This window comes from Protopterus annectens, chromosome 7.part0 (assembly GCF_019279795.1).
Source record: "Protopterus annectens isolate FY-2018-M chromosome 7.part0, PAN1.0, whole genome shotgun sequence".
NCBI classification, from domain to species: Eukaryota; Metazoa; Chordata; order Ceratodontiformes; family Protopteridae; genus Protopterus; species Protopterus annectens.
The window spans coordinates 1,050,273,124-1,050,294,957 of record NC_056739.1 but is presented as its reverse complement, the minus strand read 5'-3'; the positions used below and the strand labels follow the sequence as shown (position 1 = coordinate 1,050,294,957).

Genomic DNA, 21,834 nt, shown 5'->3' with positions numbered 1-21,834 from the left:
TTTTCAAAATATTTGTTGCTTCTTGGAAATGCAGGAACTATATTTAAAAAGATTAATAATAAAATAAAATGATGAGAGAGAAAAAAAAAAAACATAGTACAAATCATTTGTTTTTTAGTTTCTTCTTCTTCTCTGAAGTCTTCCACGAAGTTTCAGTTACCAGTCTCTTTAACGAAGGACTAGCCCGTTCCATTTCTTTTATTTTTTCCAAAATCTTATTTTTTTTGATAAACAGTAAAGCAGAGTCTAAGTCATCGAAAATTTTAGGACCATCAGGAAGGAAGATTTTAAGCTTGGCAGGAAACAGAAGGTATGTTTTAAACTGTGCTTTTTTAAGCTCCCTTATTAGTGGCAGAAAAACTTTTCTTTTAGCTAATACCATGGAAGAATAGTCATTGTCAAAACGCACAGTTGTTTCATTAATCTTAACAGGAGCTTTAGCCCAAGCAGATTTAAGAACCATCTCTTTATCAAAAGATGATAGAAATCTAACTATTACTGATCTAGGATAGTTTTTGTTAGAGTTAGTATTAGCTATAGATCTATGTGCTCTTTCGATACCATAAGAGAATGCTTCTGGTAAATCTAAAGTTTTAGGGAGCCATGTTGTTAAAATAGAAGTAATATTGTTACCTTCAATATTTTCTGGCAGTCCAAAAATCCTGATGTTATTGCGCCTAGATCTATTTTCCAGGTCATCCAGCTTTGTTTGTAAATGTGTATTTTGTTTCAGCAGAAACTCAATGTTGATTTCCTCTTCTTGTATTCTATTTTCCATGTCATTCACAGCTTCTTCTATGCCTGTCATCTGGATCTTCTGTTGTTGCAGGTCCATATGTAACAAGTCTATTTGTTTTGTAGTTTTTTCTATGAAAGTGTCTATTTTAGTATCCATTTTATCCATCTTAGCAGTAAGTTGCTGGACTATAATTATCAGAGACTGAAGTTCTTTCTTGATGCTGGAGTCTTGAGAATTTGTCTTACTGGAACTCATTTCAGACTGATAAACTGACAGGAAAATTTCCAAAGTAATTTCTGACAGGAATATTATTAAGATTTCCTTTCTTTTTTAGATATAGTTCAAGAACTATATAAAACAAACATATTTAGAAAGAAAATTAATTCAAAAATTAATTTTTTAAGTAATTAATTCCTGTCAATGTAATGAAATTGGTGGAGCTGAAGAAATCTGCTGCTATCCTGTGTTCATCCGTGGCCACGCCCCCCGGGCATAGCACTCCTGAGGGTTGACATGCAACGGGTGTTTGCTATAGGTCTTTCTTCTACTTCAGTGAGAGATGTCCCTAAATTTCAGTTAGAGTCATCCTTGCTCCTTGAAAGGCAAGTGCCTCTGGTGATCCCCAGTCTACATATGCTTCCAGCCCACTCCAAGGATAAAGGCAAGTAAGTTACACTTCGTCATTCCTCTCTCTTCCAAGCCAGCTCCTTCTTCTACAGTGCCCAAGCTGCTAGTCAAACCCTAGTCGTCTGTGTCATTCTTAGGGTTTATCCCTCTTTGTCAACGGAGCTGGCAGAAGGCACAGTTTTTGGCACACTTTATGCAACTTTGACGCTGTTTTTCATTGTAGTGCAGTATTTCCCTCGTTTAGATTGCAGAGCCAGTCGCAATGACTTGGGAGTGTTTTAACCAAAGGGGGAAAAAGATAAAAGCACAACATAGTATATTATGTATAGGTGTAGCGCTGATGAAACAAAATTTTTAAGTCATTTTGTTAAACTTTTCTGTGCAGAGAAGTCTTTGAGGAATGACCTGTTTTTATCCTTATTTCTGTGTTCCTACATTGTGTGTGATCATCTGTTGCTTTTAAACTAGTACTAAGCTGTGTTATGTAATCTGTTTGGGAAATTATAAGGGAAATTTCTCTCATGGCCAGAGGTTATTGTTGACTTTCAGATGTGCCACTGTATAGTAATGACCCAGTACGTAATTTATCTTTTTAGGGTAAGCTCTGCGTCCTGGTATTTTCTTAATGTATTTGGTCTTCGAAGCATGTATTCTCTGATCCTTGGACAAGACAATGGTAATATAACCTTTGAAAATATGTTTTCTTGTAGAATGTGTATTATTATTTGTTATTATTATTACTGCTGTTGTTGGTTTTACTGTGGCATGTATTGACATTTACTGTTTATGATGGTGTCCTCCCTCCCCATTGTCCTCTAATTATTTATCAATAATCCATGACTGGATTTGTGTAATGCTTGGTTTACCCAAGGTTGGTATTGTTTGATCACGAGGGAGAAGCCCAAATGATTGAACAAAAAAGCCACCTGTGGTTAATTAAGCTTTTGCCCAAAAGCAGAAAGATCACTGCTACTGTAAAATGCCATTATATAAAAAAAGAAAAAAAAATTCTTATCTTTTCAAATAACGGTATTGTATTATTAAATTTATATTCTGCCTTGTTTTTATCACCATCATGAGCAGTTGTGGATGGTTTCATAATGTACTTGTACATGCTTGTGACATGTATGTGCTGACGCTTGTACAATCCATTATTATAAATGCAATTTCTGCCACCTTTTTGTATTGATTAAAGTGAGGAAGGTGTGCTCATGCATCATACAGTTTATGAGAGGACTACTGTGGATTCCTGACTTCCTGTTAATTTCTTTTCAGTTATCATTTTGCTGTTCAGTTTGTGAACCTTTCTGGAGGGGAACATTTTTTTTTTGCCTGGGTAGTTTGATATATCTTGCTTCTCCACTTAATGTTGTGGAGAGTATGTCAGCAGTAGGTTTTAGTATGAAAACACTACAGATACAGGGGTTTTATGTTGGTTTTTGTGGTCAGACTTGTTTAATTGGTAACACTGGATTTATAGCTGGCACACTGACAGCTGTGTTCAGTGCATATCCATGTTTCTGAATGTTCATTTACCTTTCATTGTATAATACTGGATCCTTCAGCCTGTCCCTCTTTGTCTCATGCTACACCAGTACACTCTTGCAACAGGATGGCCTTCCTGCTCATCAGGAAGGGTATATCATTGTGACACTGTGGTCTTCGGTGCATCCTCTTGATTTAGATGGATAGATTGCCCAATGCTCCATCATTTTTTGAGCATGCTTTTTGCTGCTTAATTCTGAACATCCTGGAGGTGTACCAGAGCACAGGGAACCAGCATTGTTTGTTGCTTGAGCAGCCCCCCCCCCCCCCCCCCCCACACACACACACACAGTTATGATGAGCCATCTCACTCCAAGGCCACTAGTTAAACCCAGGTGTCAGCACTGTAGATTGGGACCTGCCTCTAAATTAGTGGCCCAGCCCACTGAATGAAAAACATTGTTCGCTTTCACTATTTTGGTTGCACAATTGTAATGGTGAGCTTAGGTTTTTCAACAGCAAACTTGCTTTGTCAGAGGAGGAGGTGTGGAATGTCTCAAAGAATGTTTTCCACTTTCATGTGTACTTTCTTCATTCTTTGCTTTGAAACTAACCTCCTGGGGAAGTAAACACAGTGTAGCAGGAGAAGGATTTTGCAGAGTCTGTGTCAAAACCCTCACATCAGCTGCAAGTATGCCTCATTGCCAGTCTTTGCACATTTACTGTGTAACACTTACTGAAAAGTTCATGAAGAACTGCTGTAATAAGATTTTTATATCCAAGTCTTATAGCTCCTCAGTGTTGTATCACTTGCCCGAGTACGAGTGGCAGAGTATCATTGCTGGCTTTGCTGCTTTAGCGGCTGGAACTGCAACTATGATACAGATTACTCATTTGTAGTAGCAGATCATAATCTGCGGGACTGGCCAGAAAAAGTTAGACTTGTGACTGTCTGCAGGAACACCTTCTAGTGAAGACCAAGAGGTTATCCTCTGGTGTGGGCACATAATGTGCAGGCCCAGCTTGTGTAGTGATGACACATTTGAATGACAGAATGTTGTAGGCAAAAAAATGCATGCCTGGCCTCTGTAGTAATAATGCATGTAGATAATAGAAACAATGGTGTGGTGATGAGGGAGCAGGCTCAGTGGTGAGTGCGCTTCATATTCTGCTTGCAGAACCAGTCAGGACACACTTTGGCATAAAAAAAATCTAAAACAGCTTTATATGATGGCCATCCATCCTCCAGCTGTTTTCCTGTTCCACAAGCTGGACATAAGGTTAAGTTACTGAAAGGTATGTCCCCCAAGAAAGGAGAGACACCAGTTGAATGATTGGGCCCACTAACACCAGTTGAGATGAAATGTTCAAACGGGTATTGGTGGGGAAGTTAGGAGCAAAAACAAAATGGAGGATATTATGCTGTGGTGTGCTTTACTTTGATGAATTCATATTACCAGTGTCTTACAGGTCTGTTTTTCATTTTCATGTGGTGCTGGCTGGGTTCCTTGCAAAGGTTTTTCTTTGATTTACAAGGAGCAGGAATTGTATGGAAGAATAGAATTTTGCTTTTTGTCTGTTACAGAAATATAGCATAGCTAATTACATTTAGATCAACACCAGACTTGCGCAGTATTACATCAGCTAGTTGTCTTTACATACTTTAAAATCTTGTCTGACAACTTTGTTACTAATATTATAAATGACAAGAAACTATCTTAACTTGCAACATTTTCTGTATATACTGTTGATAATCAATATCTTGATATTGTATTAAAGCCAACAACCTGTAATGTTGTTTACTATTGCTGCAAATTTGTATCTCTATTTATCATGTACATGATGTGGAGCTTTTCTCCCTGGGCATCCGCTGAAAAAAGGACCTGCATCCAGTCTGAATTTCCCGGTAAACAAATATAAATAAATAAATAAATAAATGTACATTTCCATCACCACCCCCCTCCCCCGATTTTTACACAGTTGTCTGATGTCAGTTAAAATCACATATTAAAATTAAATTGATCTTCAAAATACTACTTCCTTCTTCATAGATGTACTTAATATTTTTACATGTAAAGTATTCCATAGCTTTGTGTTACTGTTATCACAGGTGTACATTTTCATCAAGTTGGGCTTTTCAGTTGTCCATTAGTTAGTATTTTGTAACCAGTAAAGCAAGAGCAGCATTGTATTGCTGTTAGTTGCATTTATTAAGTAGTATGGTTTGGTGCCTCACTTTTCTGGGTATGTAGTGAGAAAATGTATTTCTCATTTGGAGTTCATCAAAGTACTCAGAGGTGCCTTCTTCTTTTTGCATGCCTGGCACTGACCTTGAGAAACACATGTTCAGGTATGTCAGCATTTTAAGTCTGATCTTCAGCAGATGACACAACAAGGAATTCCCTTAGTAGTTATATTCCTAACTACTGTCCGTCTTCCTTCCCATATAACTGGATGCCAAATATTTACTGATACTTCTTCTGTGATGTTCATAGTTCATTTCCATTCTTATCTGGTTTCAGTCACTAAAATGTTGTGCTCCATCTCCTTTGTCATATTCCTTACTCTTCAGATGGTTAGTTCATTTTTTTGCCTCATTTCATGTAGAAAGGTACTGATTTTTCATGTGCTGTTCTGGAACAGTAGTGTAACTGGATTTTGAGTCAAAAGAATATGTGAAATACTGTTCCATACAATTCCTATGAAGGTTAAAAAATACTAAACAACAGAAGGTGACCAAATAGAAAATACAGTGGGGAAGTAGTGCAGACAAAAACTTTATAGGTTTCTAACCACTGTCTACAATGTGGATTACAGAGACTCCGTACTGTTTCCTTGCTTCCAGGCTTAATTTCAGTGCCATTTTCAAGCCATTGGGGGGGGGGGGGGGACAACTGAGAATTGGTTAACACATTTTTATTTTCCTTATTTAACATTCTATTTTGATGTGGTGATCTGTTTTCTCATTGTACTGTAGGACATTGTCATCTGGCATGTTTTTGTCTTGTTTAAAAAATCTTTATTAAATTATAATTTATGACCTAGGCAATCATACATTTATATAATGAAAACAAACCATTTTGACATATTTTGACATATTTTTAGTTGTAAATACTATACATCACTTATAATCTATCCAGTCATTGTCAGTCAAACTTTACATAGATGTCCTTCAAGGATGCATCTGCAGTCCTTACAAATGGGTTGTCCTGTCGTCAGGCAGCCCTTCGGTCGGCCGGATTCCAAAGTCTGGGTCTGGCCTCGGCTGGTGTCGCACTTCACTCGACGTCATAGCTGCAGTTCTTCGGGTATAAAGGCATCAGCCGACGCCATTTTCCTCAGTCTTTCTTGCCGCATGGCGCCCGAAGCAGAAGCTGTTCGCAAGTGCCGGTCGGTCAGATCCAGAGATTACTACTACCGAATACTACTTCGAAGACTTTTAAAAAGCTAAGTACCCCGTTGGGGACTCTTTCTTGCCTCAGCCGATGTCAGAAAAAGTGAATAACTGTTGAACTTGTGGGAAACAAATACCTCATAAAGATTTCCACTCTTACTGCTTACCTTGTTTAGGCCCAGACCACGACGTAGCAGCTTGTTTAGCCTGTGCTTCTTTCAACCGACGGACGCTTAGACGTCGGTCGGAGTTTGCTGAACAGTTTTTCGGCTCAGATTTTGCGTACATAATGCCGTCGGATCCTCCGACTTCACAAGTTGTTAAGAAACGCAAAGAAAAGGACCGACACTCGCGGTCCACGGTTTCGGCCGAAACCGCGGTTAAGCAAACCGCGAGTGTCTCTGTTTCGGCCGAAACCGAGCAAACGGTTCTATCTTCAGCCGAATCCATGACTACTACCGAGGCCCCTTCTAACCTGGTTGAATCGGCCTCTGAAATTCAACCTGCTACTGTGGTTTCACAAGAATTATCGGACACCATCCCTTTGGATGTTTCAACCCCTGCACGTGGTGCTGCTAGGCCGCCTGCAGCCATGTCCATAAAGACCTTTGCCAGGGCTAAAGCAGCCAAAACTTCTAAGTCTGTGCCTGTTAAGCCCCCCTCTCACAGGCCCAGTTCCAGTTCCCAAATGCTCACTCTGGCAGAGGATCTCATCTCTTTAATAAGGGGATCCCAACCTCATCCAGACAGGGCCTCTCAACCTCCTCCAGAAAAGAGACCTAGAGCAGAGGCCCCTGAGCCAGTGTCCTCAGATGATTCTTCTGATGATACAGACAATACAGACCATCCAGAGGCTCCTTTTTCTCCTTATGAAGACTCCGATGCTGAGGAATCGATTCCTTCTGCCTCTCCACCAGAGGATTTTTCCTTTGGGGAAACCTTACATGCCATGAGAGAGCAATTCCAATGGCAGGGGCAAGATTTCTCAGATTCAAGGAAAAGGCTTAGGACTTTTTTGCATTTACCACAACATAGGCCTTTAGCTATACCTCCAGTTCTTCCTGTTGTAGATGATGCATTTAATGATGCTTGCACTGCTCCTGATACTTTGCCTCCAGCCCCTGCTAAGCCCGATAGGTTCTACAGGGTCCCGGACACACATCACCATTTATACAAGGCTCCTTTTGCAGATCCCGAGACTATCTCCCAGGGCCTACGGCAGTAGCCGACCTCAGTTAAAACCCTCTCCCTCTGAAAGGGAATCCAGGTCCTTAGAGAGATGGGGTAGAAAGTATACACCTCTGCTACTCTCTCAGCTAGGGCATTGAACTGTCAGTTTCATATGATCCAATACCAGGAGTTTATGCTTGATCAGTTAACTAAGAAACTGTCCTCTGATGATTCTTTAGATAAGAAATATGTTCTAGAAATGGTGCATAACATTCAGCAGGTTAGTAACCATTCTTTAAAATGTGGCTATGATGCACTGGAGGCTTCCTTTAGATCAGCCATGACTGGCACAGTTATAAGAAGGCATGCATGGTTGAAAGAACAGGTCTTGCCGGATCATGTTAAAGCAAAACTATTAGATGCTCCTATGGATAAGGTCAGTTTATTTGGTTCTCCTGCTCAGCAGGTACTGAAGAAAATGGAAGAGAAGGCAAAATCTGTACAAACAGTGAAAGATTTCTTACAGGTTCAGCCTCCAAGGTTTAGCAGGAACTGGCCTTCCAAAATTGGTCCTTTCCAGACTCCTCTAAAACACAGAGAGGCAGGAATAGGCGTTCAAGAGGCAGAAATCAATCCAGAGGAGGTGCCTACAGGGACGCCAGTGGCAAGGTAACAACCAGCGAGGCACAGACACAACTACTACCACTGCAACAGGACAATCACAGTGACTTGGCTCTGGCACCGCCTACCAGGGAACAAATAGCAGCACCCTTAGGCGGAAAGTTAGCCTTATTTTCAAAAAACTGGCACTACATCACAAGAGACAAGTGGATTTTGCAAACTGTAGACCAAGGCTACAGGTTTCATTTCCATACTTTACCAGGAAAAAGAGGAATGCCAAACCTACCACCAAATCAAAAGACAGAAGCTCTAAAACAAATAGCTCAATTAGCAAAGATGAGAGCTGTGGAAAGGGTACCATCCATGGAACAAGGAAAGGGATTTTACTCCAGACTATTCCTGGTACCAAGAAAAGAGAAAAATTGGAGGCCTATTCTCGACCTGTCCGCTTTAAACACATTCATCATTGTTCCAAAATTCAAAATGCTGACCCTACAGCAACTTCTTCCCATGCTGGGCAAGGAGTATTGGCTGGTGACTCTAGATCTCAAGGAGGCATACCTGCACGTCCCCATACGACCAAATTGCAGAAGATACCTCAGATTTCTTGCAGGATCAGAGCATTATCAATTCTCAGCATTGCCCTTTGGCTTATCTACTGTGCCCAGAGTGTTCACGAAATGCCTGGCATCAGTAATCGCTCACTGCAGGCTTCAGGGAATCCAAATATATCCATACCTGGACGACTGCCTGATACAAGCGGACAACAAAAACAAGCTAACAGAAGACTTACAAAGAGTCATTTGCTTACTGCAAGCCCTGGGATATACAGTCAATATAAAAAAGTCAAGACTGATACCATCCCAAAGAATAACCTTCTTAGGTGCAGAATTGGACACAGTAAAACAGATGGCATTCCTAACTGCAGAAAAACAAGAACAACTTCCTCTCTACTTCTTGGCATTAACAAAGCAGAACAAACTAACAGCAAGGAAAGTACTGCAGGCCTTGGGCTTCATGGCATCCTGCATAATCCTGGTCCCTCATGCCAGACTGCATATGAGAAAGTTACAGTGGTACCTGAAGAATTTATGGTCTCAACACAGGCACAGCCTAGAAACCGAAATACCACTAATCCCATGCCTGAAACAAGAGTTCCTATGGTGGGCTCAGGCATGCCAGTCAAACCCAGGTTTGCCCTTCCACAACATTCAACCAAGCCAAACCATCACAACGGACGCCTCAGACCTCGGTTGGGGGTCCCACATGCTGGACAAGTGCATACAAGGCTTATGGACTCCAGATCAGCTGCACCTGCACATAAATCAAAAGGAAATGCTGGCAGTAAAACTAGCAATCCAGAATTTCAGACCATTCCTCCAAGAAGGGCAGTTGATGATAAGGACAGACAACACCACAGTCATGTGGTACATCAACAAACAGGGAGGCACTCATTCATACCCTCTATGCCGGATGGCACTGGACCTATGGAATATGGCTCTGAGCTACAACATTCAGTTACAAGCAATTTTTGTACCGGGAAAAGAAAACATCCTAGCAGACATATTAAGCAGAACTACCTCGAATGCTCACGAATGGATGCTACACCCGGACATCTTCAAGGTCATCACAAGGAAATGGGGACTGCCACAAATACACCTATTCGCATCCCCACTCAATCACCAGCTCAAGAAATTCTGCACAAGGACGTACCACCCACTTGCTTGGAAGGTGGACTCTCTATCCTTCAGTTGGAAAGGCCTGACAGCATATGCATTCCCACCTCTTCCTTTGATGCACAAGGTGCTATTGAAAATCAAAGAGGAACGTCCAAGGATCATTCTGATAGCTCCAGACTGGCCAAGACAACATTGGTACCCATTACTGAGGAGCATGTCTCGGGGGAAAATGTGGACACTACCCCTGATTCCTTTGCTGTTAACTCAGAGCGGCTACAACACCCTGCATCCAAACATGAAAACTCTGCAGCTGACTGCCTGGAACATTACATAAGAGCAACTAACCCAGATTTATCCCAAAGGGTTAAAGACATTATCCTTGAGGCCCGCAGACCTTCAACAAGAAGGAACTATGCAGGAAAATGGAAAAGGTTTCTCATTTGGAGTACTGAAAGGGGAAAATATGTGTCAAAGGTAGACATTGCCAACATCCTGGGGTATTTGGCAGAGCTTTTCCATACAGGTCTGTCCTATTCCTCCATCAAGATACATGCATCAGCTATTTCTGCAGAATACAGCTTCGATCCCCCTGTCTTCTCGCATCCTCTACTCGGGCAGTTTCTGAGAGGAATTAAAAATGTAAAACCTCCTAGGAAACCACCATTACCAGCATGGGACTTGAACTTTGTGCTAGAAAAATTGACACTCCCCCCTTTCGAACCAGCAGCAACAGCAGATCTTCAACACCTATCCTGGAAAACTGCTTTTCTGCTGGCAATTACCTCAGCAAGAAGGGTTTCTGAGCTACAGGCTTTAATGGCAGTACAACCCTTCCTAATCTTCCATCAAGATAGAGTGTCCATGAGAACAAATCCTACATTTATGCCCAAGGTGGTATCCAGAGTGTCTTTAAACCAGGCTATCCACCTACCTACCTTCTTCCCCAATCCACAGAACAGGGGGGAAAGACTGCTGCATACTTTGGATGTACATAGACAGTTGCGCTACTACCTGGACAGAACCAAGGGCAATAGAAAAACTGACCAGCTTCTGGTAGCATATGCAACAGGAAGGGAAGGAAAAGCAATTTCAAAACAGACAATCTCCAAGTGGATAGGAAATTGCATCAGATTCTGTTACTCCTACCATGGAAAGCAAACTCCACAGAACATAAGGCCTCATTCTACAAGGGCTACAGCCACTACCACAGCTTTCTTACGAGGAGTGGCTACCAAGGACATTATAGAGGCTGCTACTTGGACCTCCGTGCATACATTTGCCAAGCATTATAACTTACCTTTATACTCTAGATCCCGAGCAGGGTTTGCCACTGCTGTTTTGCAAGGGATCCTAACTACACCATAATTTCTTCTTCCTCCTCCCCTAGTTTGGCTATGGAATTCTACCCATTTGTAAGGACTGCAGATGCATCCTTGAAGGACATAGTACAGTTTTGTACCTACCATAAATGTAGATGTCCGAACAGGAATGCATCTGCAGTCAGGATTACCCACCCTCCTTCGCTCTGTGGTATTCCTAGGGTATTTGCCCATCTAATAGCTAGCTGGGGGGGGGATCTCTTATGGTGTATTTGTTTGTATGTATGTACATACATGCTTATTTTTTGTGTTTGCCTTCTACTATTTGGAAACATTGGCATTTATCCAAAATTTAGCTATCCAAGAGGGCAACTGGCATCTGGGGCAAGAAACACTGAGGAAAATGGCGTCGGCTGATGCCTTTATACCCGAAGAACTGCAGCTATGACGTCGGGTGAAGTGCGACACCAGCCGAGGCCAGACCCAGACTTTGGAATCCGGCCGACCGAAGGGCTGCCTGACGACAGGACAACCCATTTGTAAGGACTGCAGATGCATTCCTGTTCAGACATCTACATTTATGGTAGGTACAAAACTGTACTTTCTTTCAAATCTTGCCTTCTTTTAAAGCTAATTCCTCTTCCAAAATGTTATTGTGCATGAATTGTTCCCACAGTTCCCATTTTTTGTATGTAATTTGCTCCTACCCTTTTCCATTTGTTTATCTTTATACTAGTACAGTTGGTTTAGACTTTGATTTCCATTTTCTAGTAATTACTTTTTTGGCAGCCACCGTAATTAGACTCAGCAAGGCTTTACTATGTCTAGGCAGTTCTGATTCTGTATCCTAACTCAAAAAAATTATTTTCTTAGTTATACAAATTTGCTCACATAGTGTGTCTGATAGAGTAGTGTAAAGGGAATTTTTAAAGTCTGCCAATTCATTGCACTCCCAATTAATATGTTCCCAGTCACCTCTTTCTTCCCCATTACACCTCCAGCATTTGTTAACTACCCGAAGAATGTTCTTTGGAGTCTATTTGCAGTACAAAAATACCTATGTAAACACTTCCAAGCAAAGATCCTAAGTCTTCTAAACTTTGTTTCATATTTGGGAGTCATACATCTGTCCCTCCCATTGTTTCTTTGCAAATTGCTTATCCAGTCTCTCCTCCCAATCCTTACTAACCTCCTCTGATTGATTGATTCTTATAGTTATAGGCAGTATTTTACATGCTGTACTAATTATCCCTTTTTTAACTGCCGCTTCTGTTCTAGATTCCACCACATCACTTAGTAGACATTACTACAAACAAATGAGACCCCTATCCCATTTCTGTCCCACCACATTTAACAGCACCATAAAACATATCAATTGGAGTACATTAAAATTCCTCCCCTTAGACGAAGCCATTGAGTTCTTTAACTCAGTATTTTACAAGGTCCTAGACAACCAAGCTCCACTCATTCTAAGGAGGGTGAAAACTAATCACACCACCTGGCTCACAAAACCCACTAAACAGCTAATGACTGCAAGGGATAAGGCATGGAAACACTGGCAAGAAAAACAAAAACATCTCTGACCTGACAAAATACAAACAACTCCATAACCAAGTAAAGTGACTAGTCAGATAAGATCACTGCCTTACCCTGCAAAAACTCCATAAACATAACCCCCAAAAGTTCTGGAGATCCATCAATTCCTTACTACACCCTGGGTCAAATAATCCTTACCCAAACCCTAACAAAATGCCCAGAGAAATAGCTACAAGCTTTAACTCCTATTTCATCAGTACTATTGCCAAACTAACTACCACCTTTCCCTCCAAACATCCCCTCAAGATACCCCTATGCCCCCTTCCACCAAATTCTCTCTCTCACTTATCCCTACCAACACAATGAAAAAGCTGCTCCAAAAGCTCAAACCTTGCACCAACTCCCCAGACAACCTACCTGCTGAGTTCCTACAAATGGCTGCAAATTCTATAGCCTTTCCCATCAGCATTCTTATTAACAGATCTATTCTGGAATCCTACATACCCACTATTTGGAAAAAGGCATACACCCTGCCTCTACATAAAGGAGGCAAAAACATAGACCTCTCCAACTTTCGACCCATTGCTATCTTCTCACCCATCTCTAAGATCTGGGAAAAATGCATCCACACCCAACTGCTTCACTATGTACATCACAACTAAATCCTTTCTCCCATTCAACATGGATTTCAGCCTTGTCATAGCACTACTATAGCTCACATATCCTTCTCCGACACAGTCAACCAAGCCTGGGATGATGGAAGAATTGTCTCCTCTCTCTTTTTAGACCTCTCCATGGTCTTTGATACCATCTCCCACTCTCTGTTTCTCACTAAACTGACTGGCAGAGGCATCTCATTCCAATCTCTAGACTGGTTCTGAAGCTACCTCACTAAGAGGCAACAATCAACCAAATGGCAGAATTCATTCTCTCCTTTTCCCGACACAACCACAGGTGTTCCACAAGGAGCCATATTAGGCTCTTCTTGTTCAGCATCTTTATCAATAACTTTCACACCCCTCTTACCCAATGTAGTGTTATCCAGTACTCAGATGATTGCACAGTCATCTGTGCTGCCAACTAGTCATCTGAACTGCACGAACTCACACAAGACAACCTCACTATGACAAAGATATGGATGGCTAACAACCATCTTGCCCTAAACTCCAACAAAATAAAACTTGATGTTCTTCGTGTTTCACTGTTGCAGTCATTACATTTGGGTAATCTGCTGGCAGGTTGCCCTCAGTTGGCCCGAATATCAAAGTCTTGGGTCCTGCATCGGTTGCTGTCTCTTCTTCCATGACGTCAGGTCGTCAGGGGTATAAAACATGCAGCCGACACCATTTTATTCCGTCTTTCTTGCCGCGCAGTGCCCGAAGCAGAAACAGTTCACAAGTGCTGATCGGCCGACTCCTGAAACAACCATCTTGCCCTAAACTCCAACAAAACAAAACTTGTTCTTTTTCTACCAAAAAAATCCACTCCACTAAACAAGGAAAATTTTACCATTCAAGCCCAAAACAACACAATAATTGAAGTCGTACTACATACCAAACTGTTAGGCATCATCATAGATGAAAACTTGACATTCGACCTGTACATTCAGACCAACATTAAAAAAGCACACTAAAAACTGGGAAATTTGTATAGCAGAAATACTTCCTCAACCACTCCACAAAACTGTCTCTCACCTGTTCTTTCCTACTACCCTTCTTCACGGTGCACCTCTCCTGACCAATATTCAGGCCTCCCTCAAATCCAGAGTAACGTAGTGCTACAATAAAATCGCAAAATTTGTAACAAACGTGAGTTATTCTTCTCACCACTGCTCATCTCTGTACCAACTAAGCTGGTTGGAACTTTCACATCATCTGTCTATTATCCACTGCATACAAATTTATCTGTAAACCATTTAGATGCCCTTCCTTGTCTTCTCTATTCACACAATGTCAACCAAACAGACCTCTTTAATCCAATAACCAACTACTCCTAAATGTAGTAAAACCAACTCATACAGCAGGACAAATGTGCTATTCCTTTTACTGTAGCTAAACTATGGAATAATCTCCCTCAATCAGTAAGGTTTATCAGCAGTGCCCTTGTCTTTAAGAAATCCCTGAAACAACACCTCACCTCTCTGTGGCAATGCAGCTGTACTAAGGATGTAGTTCCTATAATTTGACCCCCCTCCCCTTTTTTTCTTCTCTTTCCTATCATTGTCTCTTCCCTGTCTTGCACTGTATATCCCTATCCATGTACTCTCCCACCCTGAAAGACTTCCCTCCTACATTGACTATCAAAAGAAATGCTATACCTTTATCTGCTGTTATCACAAGACTGTTTCTCAATTCCTAATCTTTACTTAAGGTTTTACCTCCTGGCATCTGGCACAAACTACCTAGATAGTACTAGCTTACACCTAGCATAGCTTGTACACCAAGCTCTTCCTATTTCCAATTACTATTGTTACATGTTTCTCTGATTACTATTTGTAGTCCTACACTGTATGTTGCTTTATTGAATTTTTACTTTGCTGCTCAAATGTAATGTAATGCTTTATAGTATATGTGTATTTATCCCTTATGATTCTATATTTATGTGTAATGTCTGTCCCATATGATTCTATATTTGTACTGTTATGCCCTATCTGGAGCTTTTTTCCCTGAGACTCCACTGAAAATTTGCTCACCTTGGCCCAGTGGACTATCCCGGTAAACAAATGCAGATAAATAAATGTATAGATTCTACTAAAACATCTACCAGTGCTGGTCTTTTGCTTAGGATCCCCCTATTTCTTTCTCTTTGTTTATACTCTGATATCAGTCCTTGATAGGGAAGGCAATCTCTAGCCTGCAATCCAAATAAATTCTTGACCTCTTCCCATTGTATTACCTTTCTCTCTCCTAATTATTTGTTCCCAATACTGTGGTTCCTTGGCCAGTTTCCTCCAGTAAATTCCAGCCCCAGTTGCATGTTGTCTGCATCCCTAATTGCAGTCATCCCTATTGGCAAAATCTCTTTTCTGCATTCCTTTATTGGCTTATTTCTTAGAATATTTCTGCTAATTTATGAATATAATATTCTGCACTGTTCTCCTTCAAGACCTGCATCCAAAATCCCAGTCTCTCCTAGTTTCTTGAGCTTTCTCCATGTTTCAGCATCACCCATTTCACTTTGAATTATAGCCTTCTGCTTGTACTATGTATAGGAGCCTTAACTGTGTAGCTTGGAAATATCACTTCAAGTCAGGTAATCTCAAACCACCTTGTGTTATTGGAAGGATTAGCTTATCCGACTCTTGCCGTCTTCCCCTCCCAGATAAAATCTTTCAATTCTGCAACTTTTCCTCTGGTTGATAAATATATGCCTGACCTGTTTATAAAAGTTAATAAACTAAACAAATTGATTATTTTTATCTTGCTCTCTATGTCCATAAAGCAGAGATTCCAATTTCTCAGTTTTTGTATTTTGTTTAGTCTCTTCCCACATATCCTTAGCTGCCATAACAGAATCCATACTCCTAAGTACGTTATTTTATCATGTCCTCATAAGTATGGGTATTGCTGAACCAATTCGTGTGTGGGTACGTAGTTTATAGCTATTGCCTTTGTTTTATCTTCATTAATTTTGTATCCCCCAAAATAACTTGAAACCGTCTCACAACACTAAACTGTCCTTTGCTGGTTTTATCAGGTATGAAATAATATCATCTGCAAATAAAGCAGCTTTTCTTGACTACTGTACCAATTATATCCTTGAATTTCTGAGTCCCTTATTTTCTTTGCGAGTGGTTCTAAGTAAACGCAAATCTGACATGGTCTTAAATCTAATTCAGTATGTGTATGTACCACAACAGCCTGATGGAAGTTTCCATATTTAATTTTGCAGAGATAAAAAGGTTTCTGAATAAACTTTTGTAGATGCAGTTTTTACCCCTTTTTATTTCCCACTGCATTTATTGTTTGGTAACTGGACTGTGGGTTAGGCTGGTAAAAAGATACTGGAGGATTGAAGAATCCAATCTTAATATTTTCATATGTTTTGAGGGGGTAGAAAATAAGTCACTAATGTATTAAAAGTCTTCAGAGAAACAAGTGAAGGCTTGAATAAATAGAACGTTTTACAGGTCAGAGAAGCATTTGGATGCAACATAGTTAAGTTTTTTTTCTGCAGTGCAGACCCACAGATCATGAGGTAAAGAAAAATGTAGCAGAGGCAGATGAAAGTAAAGCAGCTGCATTTCAAAGCTCCTGGGATCACTGGCAGTAGTGAACCACAACTGAAAGAGTTGAGATGTAGAGCTTTGCTCAGAATTGTGTATTAAAATTGTTCTGCAAATATTTCTGAATGCAGACAACATCCCAGCTTAGTCTGCACCTAAAGTAACTGATGTCTTAAAGATAGTAATCAGTAAGAAAAGAAACTAATAAAACATGAGAATGTTCATAGTACCAGAGGCTGAGTGACAAGACCACTGTAACATAAGGAGCATTTAAAAAACCTAGAAGTAAAGTTTAGAAAGCAGAAAATAATGTATTGTAAAAGCAGAAAGTGTCATTCTTTAAACAAATAGGTTAGTGGGATACGGGATTCTTGGATAAAGGCAATAGTAATGTGAATCAGTGAAAACAGAAGGAACTGTATTAAAGTAGAATGTCTCTCCTGAGAAAGATTGGTCTTTTATATTGTAACTTGTTAGGAACAGATGGGGGGTACTGGAGATCCACGGCAAAACAGTAAAAGCGAGAAAAGAGAAGCACCTTTTACTGATTCACCTGGATAAAAGAGCAGTGGCTAGAACGTATGCAGATAACTTGGTACTAACAGAGAAAGGTGTTGATTAAAAGATGAGGATAAGATGGTGCACTGTCAGCATTTTTGAATTTATGAATATGCAAGTAATCCACATCTCAAAGCACTTTGCTAAATATATGCTTGATGACATAGTGCGAATTGAGGGCATTAAGCCTTACCCCTCCCATGAATGCTTGTTCTACATTAGATATAATATGCTTTTCCATCTTTGCAAGAAAAATATGAAGAAAACACTACTAAATGTCAAATATTATATGCTTTTTAAACCAGAATTAAAGTTCAAAATTGTGCTTCCATCTTAGCAAGGGGCTGTGGCTTTCTCAGAACCAGATCTTCTTCTTAACCAGTTACAGAACTGAAATCATGTAAAGTAATATTTTCAGGTATGGAAATGTCAGAGATATCAGATATGGAGAATATGGAATTCTTCTCAGAAGTTTTTTTTTTTTTTTTTGACTGAATCTTTGAGCCAAAACAGGAGACAAGCTGAAATCTGGCAATCTGTAAAAACCTTGCTTATAGCCTTTTTCCATGAAAAATGCAGGTAGTTAATGGTGTCTCAGTAGAAAGAAGATCAAGGAAAAGTTAGATATAGAATTGAGTCATAAAACAAAAATGACTGCAAAGAAAAAATTGAGAATCTTATCACTCATGTTTATTTGTGTAATCGGTTAGGCTCAGACAAAATAGACACTTCAGCCATGACCTAGGTCATAAAATGGCAAGAAAACAAATAGTATATCAGATATACCCCCAGTACCAGTGTTATAATATGTAGCAGTAAGAAGTAATGTAAAGCAGAAAGTACAAAACTGTAGCACATCAAATTAGAAGGACATACAGAACATTTTAAGTTCTTCGTCATCAGTCATAGTACATGAGCCAACAGTCTGTAAGTTAAAAACACTGTCCCGGTCTGTAATCCCCTGTGATTTGGGGTCTGGAATTTTAATCCCTTGCTTTGTAAAATAGTGACGGAATATTATATCCCCTGCATCAGCAGTCCAAAAATAGTGGAATATTTAAAAGTAAGATTTGAAAGGGAAAGTGTTTAATTGGATAAGTGTAATTTAGAGGTGAGCTGCTTTTTACATTATGGAGGAAGGAGCTATGTGTGTGTTATGAGAGTGTAAAAGATAGCCATGTTGTTAGGCTGTAACCAGGATACACAAAGGACTATGCTTTAAGTTGGTAAAACAAGATAATGAACGTGATAATAGGAGGTCTCCTGTTGGAGCAGTCAGCTGTAGATGTAAGAAAATTGTTGAGCTTTTGCCTAAATGCACTAAACATGGAAAGATAACTGACCCTTTGCTCAGATGTCAAACTTGACTGACTCCTACATCAGCAGTTCTTCAAATATTTCTCATTTACTCTCATACACTTCATCTACTGTCACTTGAAATCATTTGATATGTATACTCACATTTGAGTTCCAAGCTCTCATTGCACATTATTATCAACATAATTCAGGAATAATTCTAGCACTGAAGTAACCAAAACTTTGACAGTCTCCCAAAAGAAAAAAAAAATAAAATGAGTGCATTCATACTGTCATCACATTTTAGTTTCATTTAAGACTGTCCATACACCATTTGTTTTTACATCACTTGTGGGGAGCTTTTCTTCACAGAGCCTCGCCTATATGTAGGTGTGACCTACTCCAACACCTGATCAACAAAACATAAGTAAAGATGAATTATCTAAGTGTTCTACATAGGTCTCAGATTTCGTAATTTTTTAGTCGTGAAGCGGAGCGACAGTTTTATATAAGGTGATGTGCACAGGGGATAAAGGATACATTGTAACACAAGATGCACATGAAGAAGGGACAGAGAAGAGTCTGGAAACCAAAATAGCAATCATCCCCTTTTTTATACCGGTTTGAAAGGGACCTCATATGACTCTGGATAAAGACAGATGAGTGGAAAAAGCACAGTGGTAAGATTTTTTAGGTTAATAGGTATGTACTAAGCTAACTGCCCTTGTTTGTCATTGTGGGTCTTTTTAAGCCTAGCCAATTTCCTTCAAAGGTGAGAATCAAATCCTGTACTTTGTGTCTGTGAGCTAAACACCTTAACCATTATCCCAACTGAAAGGATCTGATTGTTGAGTTTGATAACATCTGTGAGAAGTCTTGGAAGTGCTCCAGGCAAACATTTAGCATTTTGAAAGTCAGGTATTTGAAATGCCCCTTTAAACAGGACAACAACTGTCAATTGTTGACATGGCAACTACGTTAAGAAGTGAAGTAAGCTTTAACGATTAATGTAATGGTATGACCATATGGGATATTGTATTAGTTTTTTATATATCTGGCCTTGAGTATGTGTCCGTTGATCTGCAGTTGCATACTGTATGACTTGAGGAAACCATTTGATAATATCAATATTCATGGGTCACTTCTGAAAAGAGACACTGGTTATTAGGAGGCTTTGCTGACAGATAAAGTATGATGTGCTTTGTTATTTGATGAACAAAGCAGATTAGAGGGCCTGTTTAGTAATAAAAAGGTGATTAATCTGAATGAAGAGAAGTATGGTGTATCTGGGGGAAAGACAGAACAGTGACAAAGGGGGTGGGGAGTGAACAAGCTGAAATAAAAATTCGAGGGTGCCTGGCCCTCCCCTTTTGAAGGGAGAGAAATATTAAAAAAAAAAATAAGACTTGTTGGTTGTATCAGAAGAATAGCAAAGGGTAAGTAAGATAAGACTAACAATGACTTTTCTTTCCTTTTAATAAGTTAAATTAAAAATTTGTACAGTTGATATGGAATGTAAATGCTGAACCAAATTTAGGCAGTACTACACCCTTGATCATTCTAAGAAGCACCTTGTATGGTACAGAACACAAATTGTCAGGTAGAGTTCGTCAAACCAAAATGATTACGTTGGAAGAATTTTCAGAAAAGGAGAACAAGAATTCTTGGGGGGAACAGGTTTGTAGGTAAGAATTTCACTGGGAAACAGAACTGTGATAAGAAGACAAGTGCTTGTATGGTGATGGTGTTAACGTATTCCACCAGTGCGTAAGGAGGCTAGACTGGCAGTGATTTGTACATAACATCAGCTTGTGACAGGAAAGTTACTAATCACAGGTGAAATGCACATGGTGATAGACTGATACATAAATACAGCCAAAAAGTAAAACAAAAACTTAGAATACCTTAGCACAGAGAATAATGAGTACTGAAGTTCATAACCTCACAAAGTTTTAAGGCTTCAGTGAGTGTGACAAATGCCACTAATGCATAAGATTAATGGTTTGCTATAATTTAGGTAACTGTCACCTTTTTAGTAGTAATCATCAGCAGTTCTGTCTTACATTTTTTGATTGTTAGGATTGGAAGAATTAGTGATGGCTAGGATACCTTCTTCTGTTACATTGCATACAGATGACAAAATCTTGTAAATTGTTTTAAACTGCTTGTTAGTCAGTGATTATTCATTTTTGTTAAGCCTTAAAAGGTAATGTTCTTTTCACAGAAGTGCATATTTCAGCAGTTCCATACCTTTTTCATACCGTGGTACCCTTAACAGAATTGGTGTTGCACATGCACATTGTTATGTCATATTAAATGCCAGAAAGAGGAGTACAACAGAAAATTGACATTTGGTTATACTCCAGTGTGTCATTTAATTTCTCCAAGTCTTTTGGGTTTCTAATACCATGACTGGAATGGACCCCATTTGTAAGTCAAAGTATGATTAAAGTTCGTAAAATTAATATTGTTTCAGTCTTTGGTGTTAGCCAGAAATGTTCTTCGCAGCACCCACAATGTGCCCAGAATAGAGTCCTTCTGTAATTCATATGGAGTTAACTTGTATTGGTTGCATAGCTAAATACAAATGTTAGTTATTTTTTATGAGAACCGTTGCTCCTTCTACTAGTGGAACTGTCTGGGTATCCTTCTTCCACATTGCCCTTTTTTCTGCCTGCAGATCCTGGTGTTTTATGACTTATGTCTGTCTGTACATAAGGCATTAAACACTAGGAGTAGCAATTTCAGTGATCAATGCTACTTCTGTTTTCTTTTCTTGGACTACTATATCTAGTTTTCTTACATCTATTTTTGAATGGTTGGTAATGGGTGACCCATGTGACATAAATTTATCATTCTCTATAATGCTTTGTGGTTAATGTTTCCAGTGCTTCTCAGCTACTTCGATATTGTAATATTTGCACAATCCTCAATTCAACAGTCTTGCCACGTTGTTATGCCTTTCAATATACAGGTCTTCTGCTATTAGTGTATCACACCCAGCAATAAGATATGTGACTGTTTCCAGTTCTGTTTTATAGAATCTGCATTTGTCTTTTTCTCCTACATGTTCAATGGTTTTTGTAAACCAGTGTGTATGTAGTTCAGTTTCCTGGGCCGCCACTATTCACCTTTCATCTTTTGGTTTAAATTCTCCTCTCCTTAACCATTCCTGCATTAGGTCC

General features: G+C 39.7%; 1 protein-coding gene across 1 annotated transcript in view; it reads left to right on the top strand.

Annotated features, from left to right (window-relative positions):
• The window catches only part of EMC3 (ER membrane protein complex subunit 3), a 140,943-nt gene that overhangs the window by 75,042 nt on the left and 44,067 nt on the right, over positions 1-21,834 (top strand). Inside the window, exon 7 of the mRNA XM_044077598.1 lies at positions 1,963-2,042. Within this exon, the coding sequence (XP_043933533.1) occupies positions 1,963-2,042 (80 nt within the window). The remainder of the gene's footprint in view (positions 1-1,962; positions 2,043-21,834) is intronic.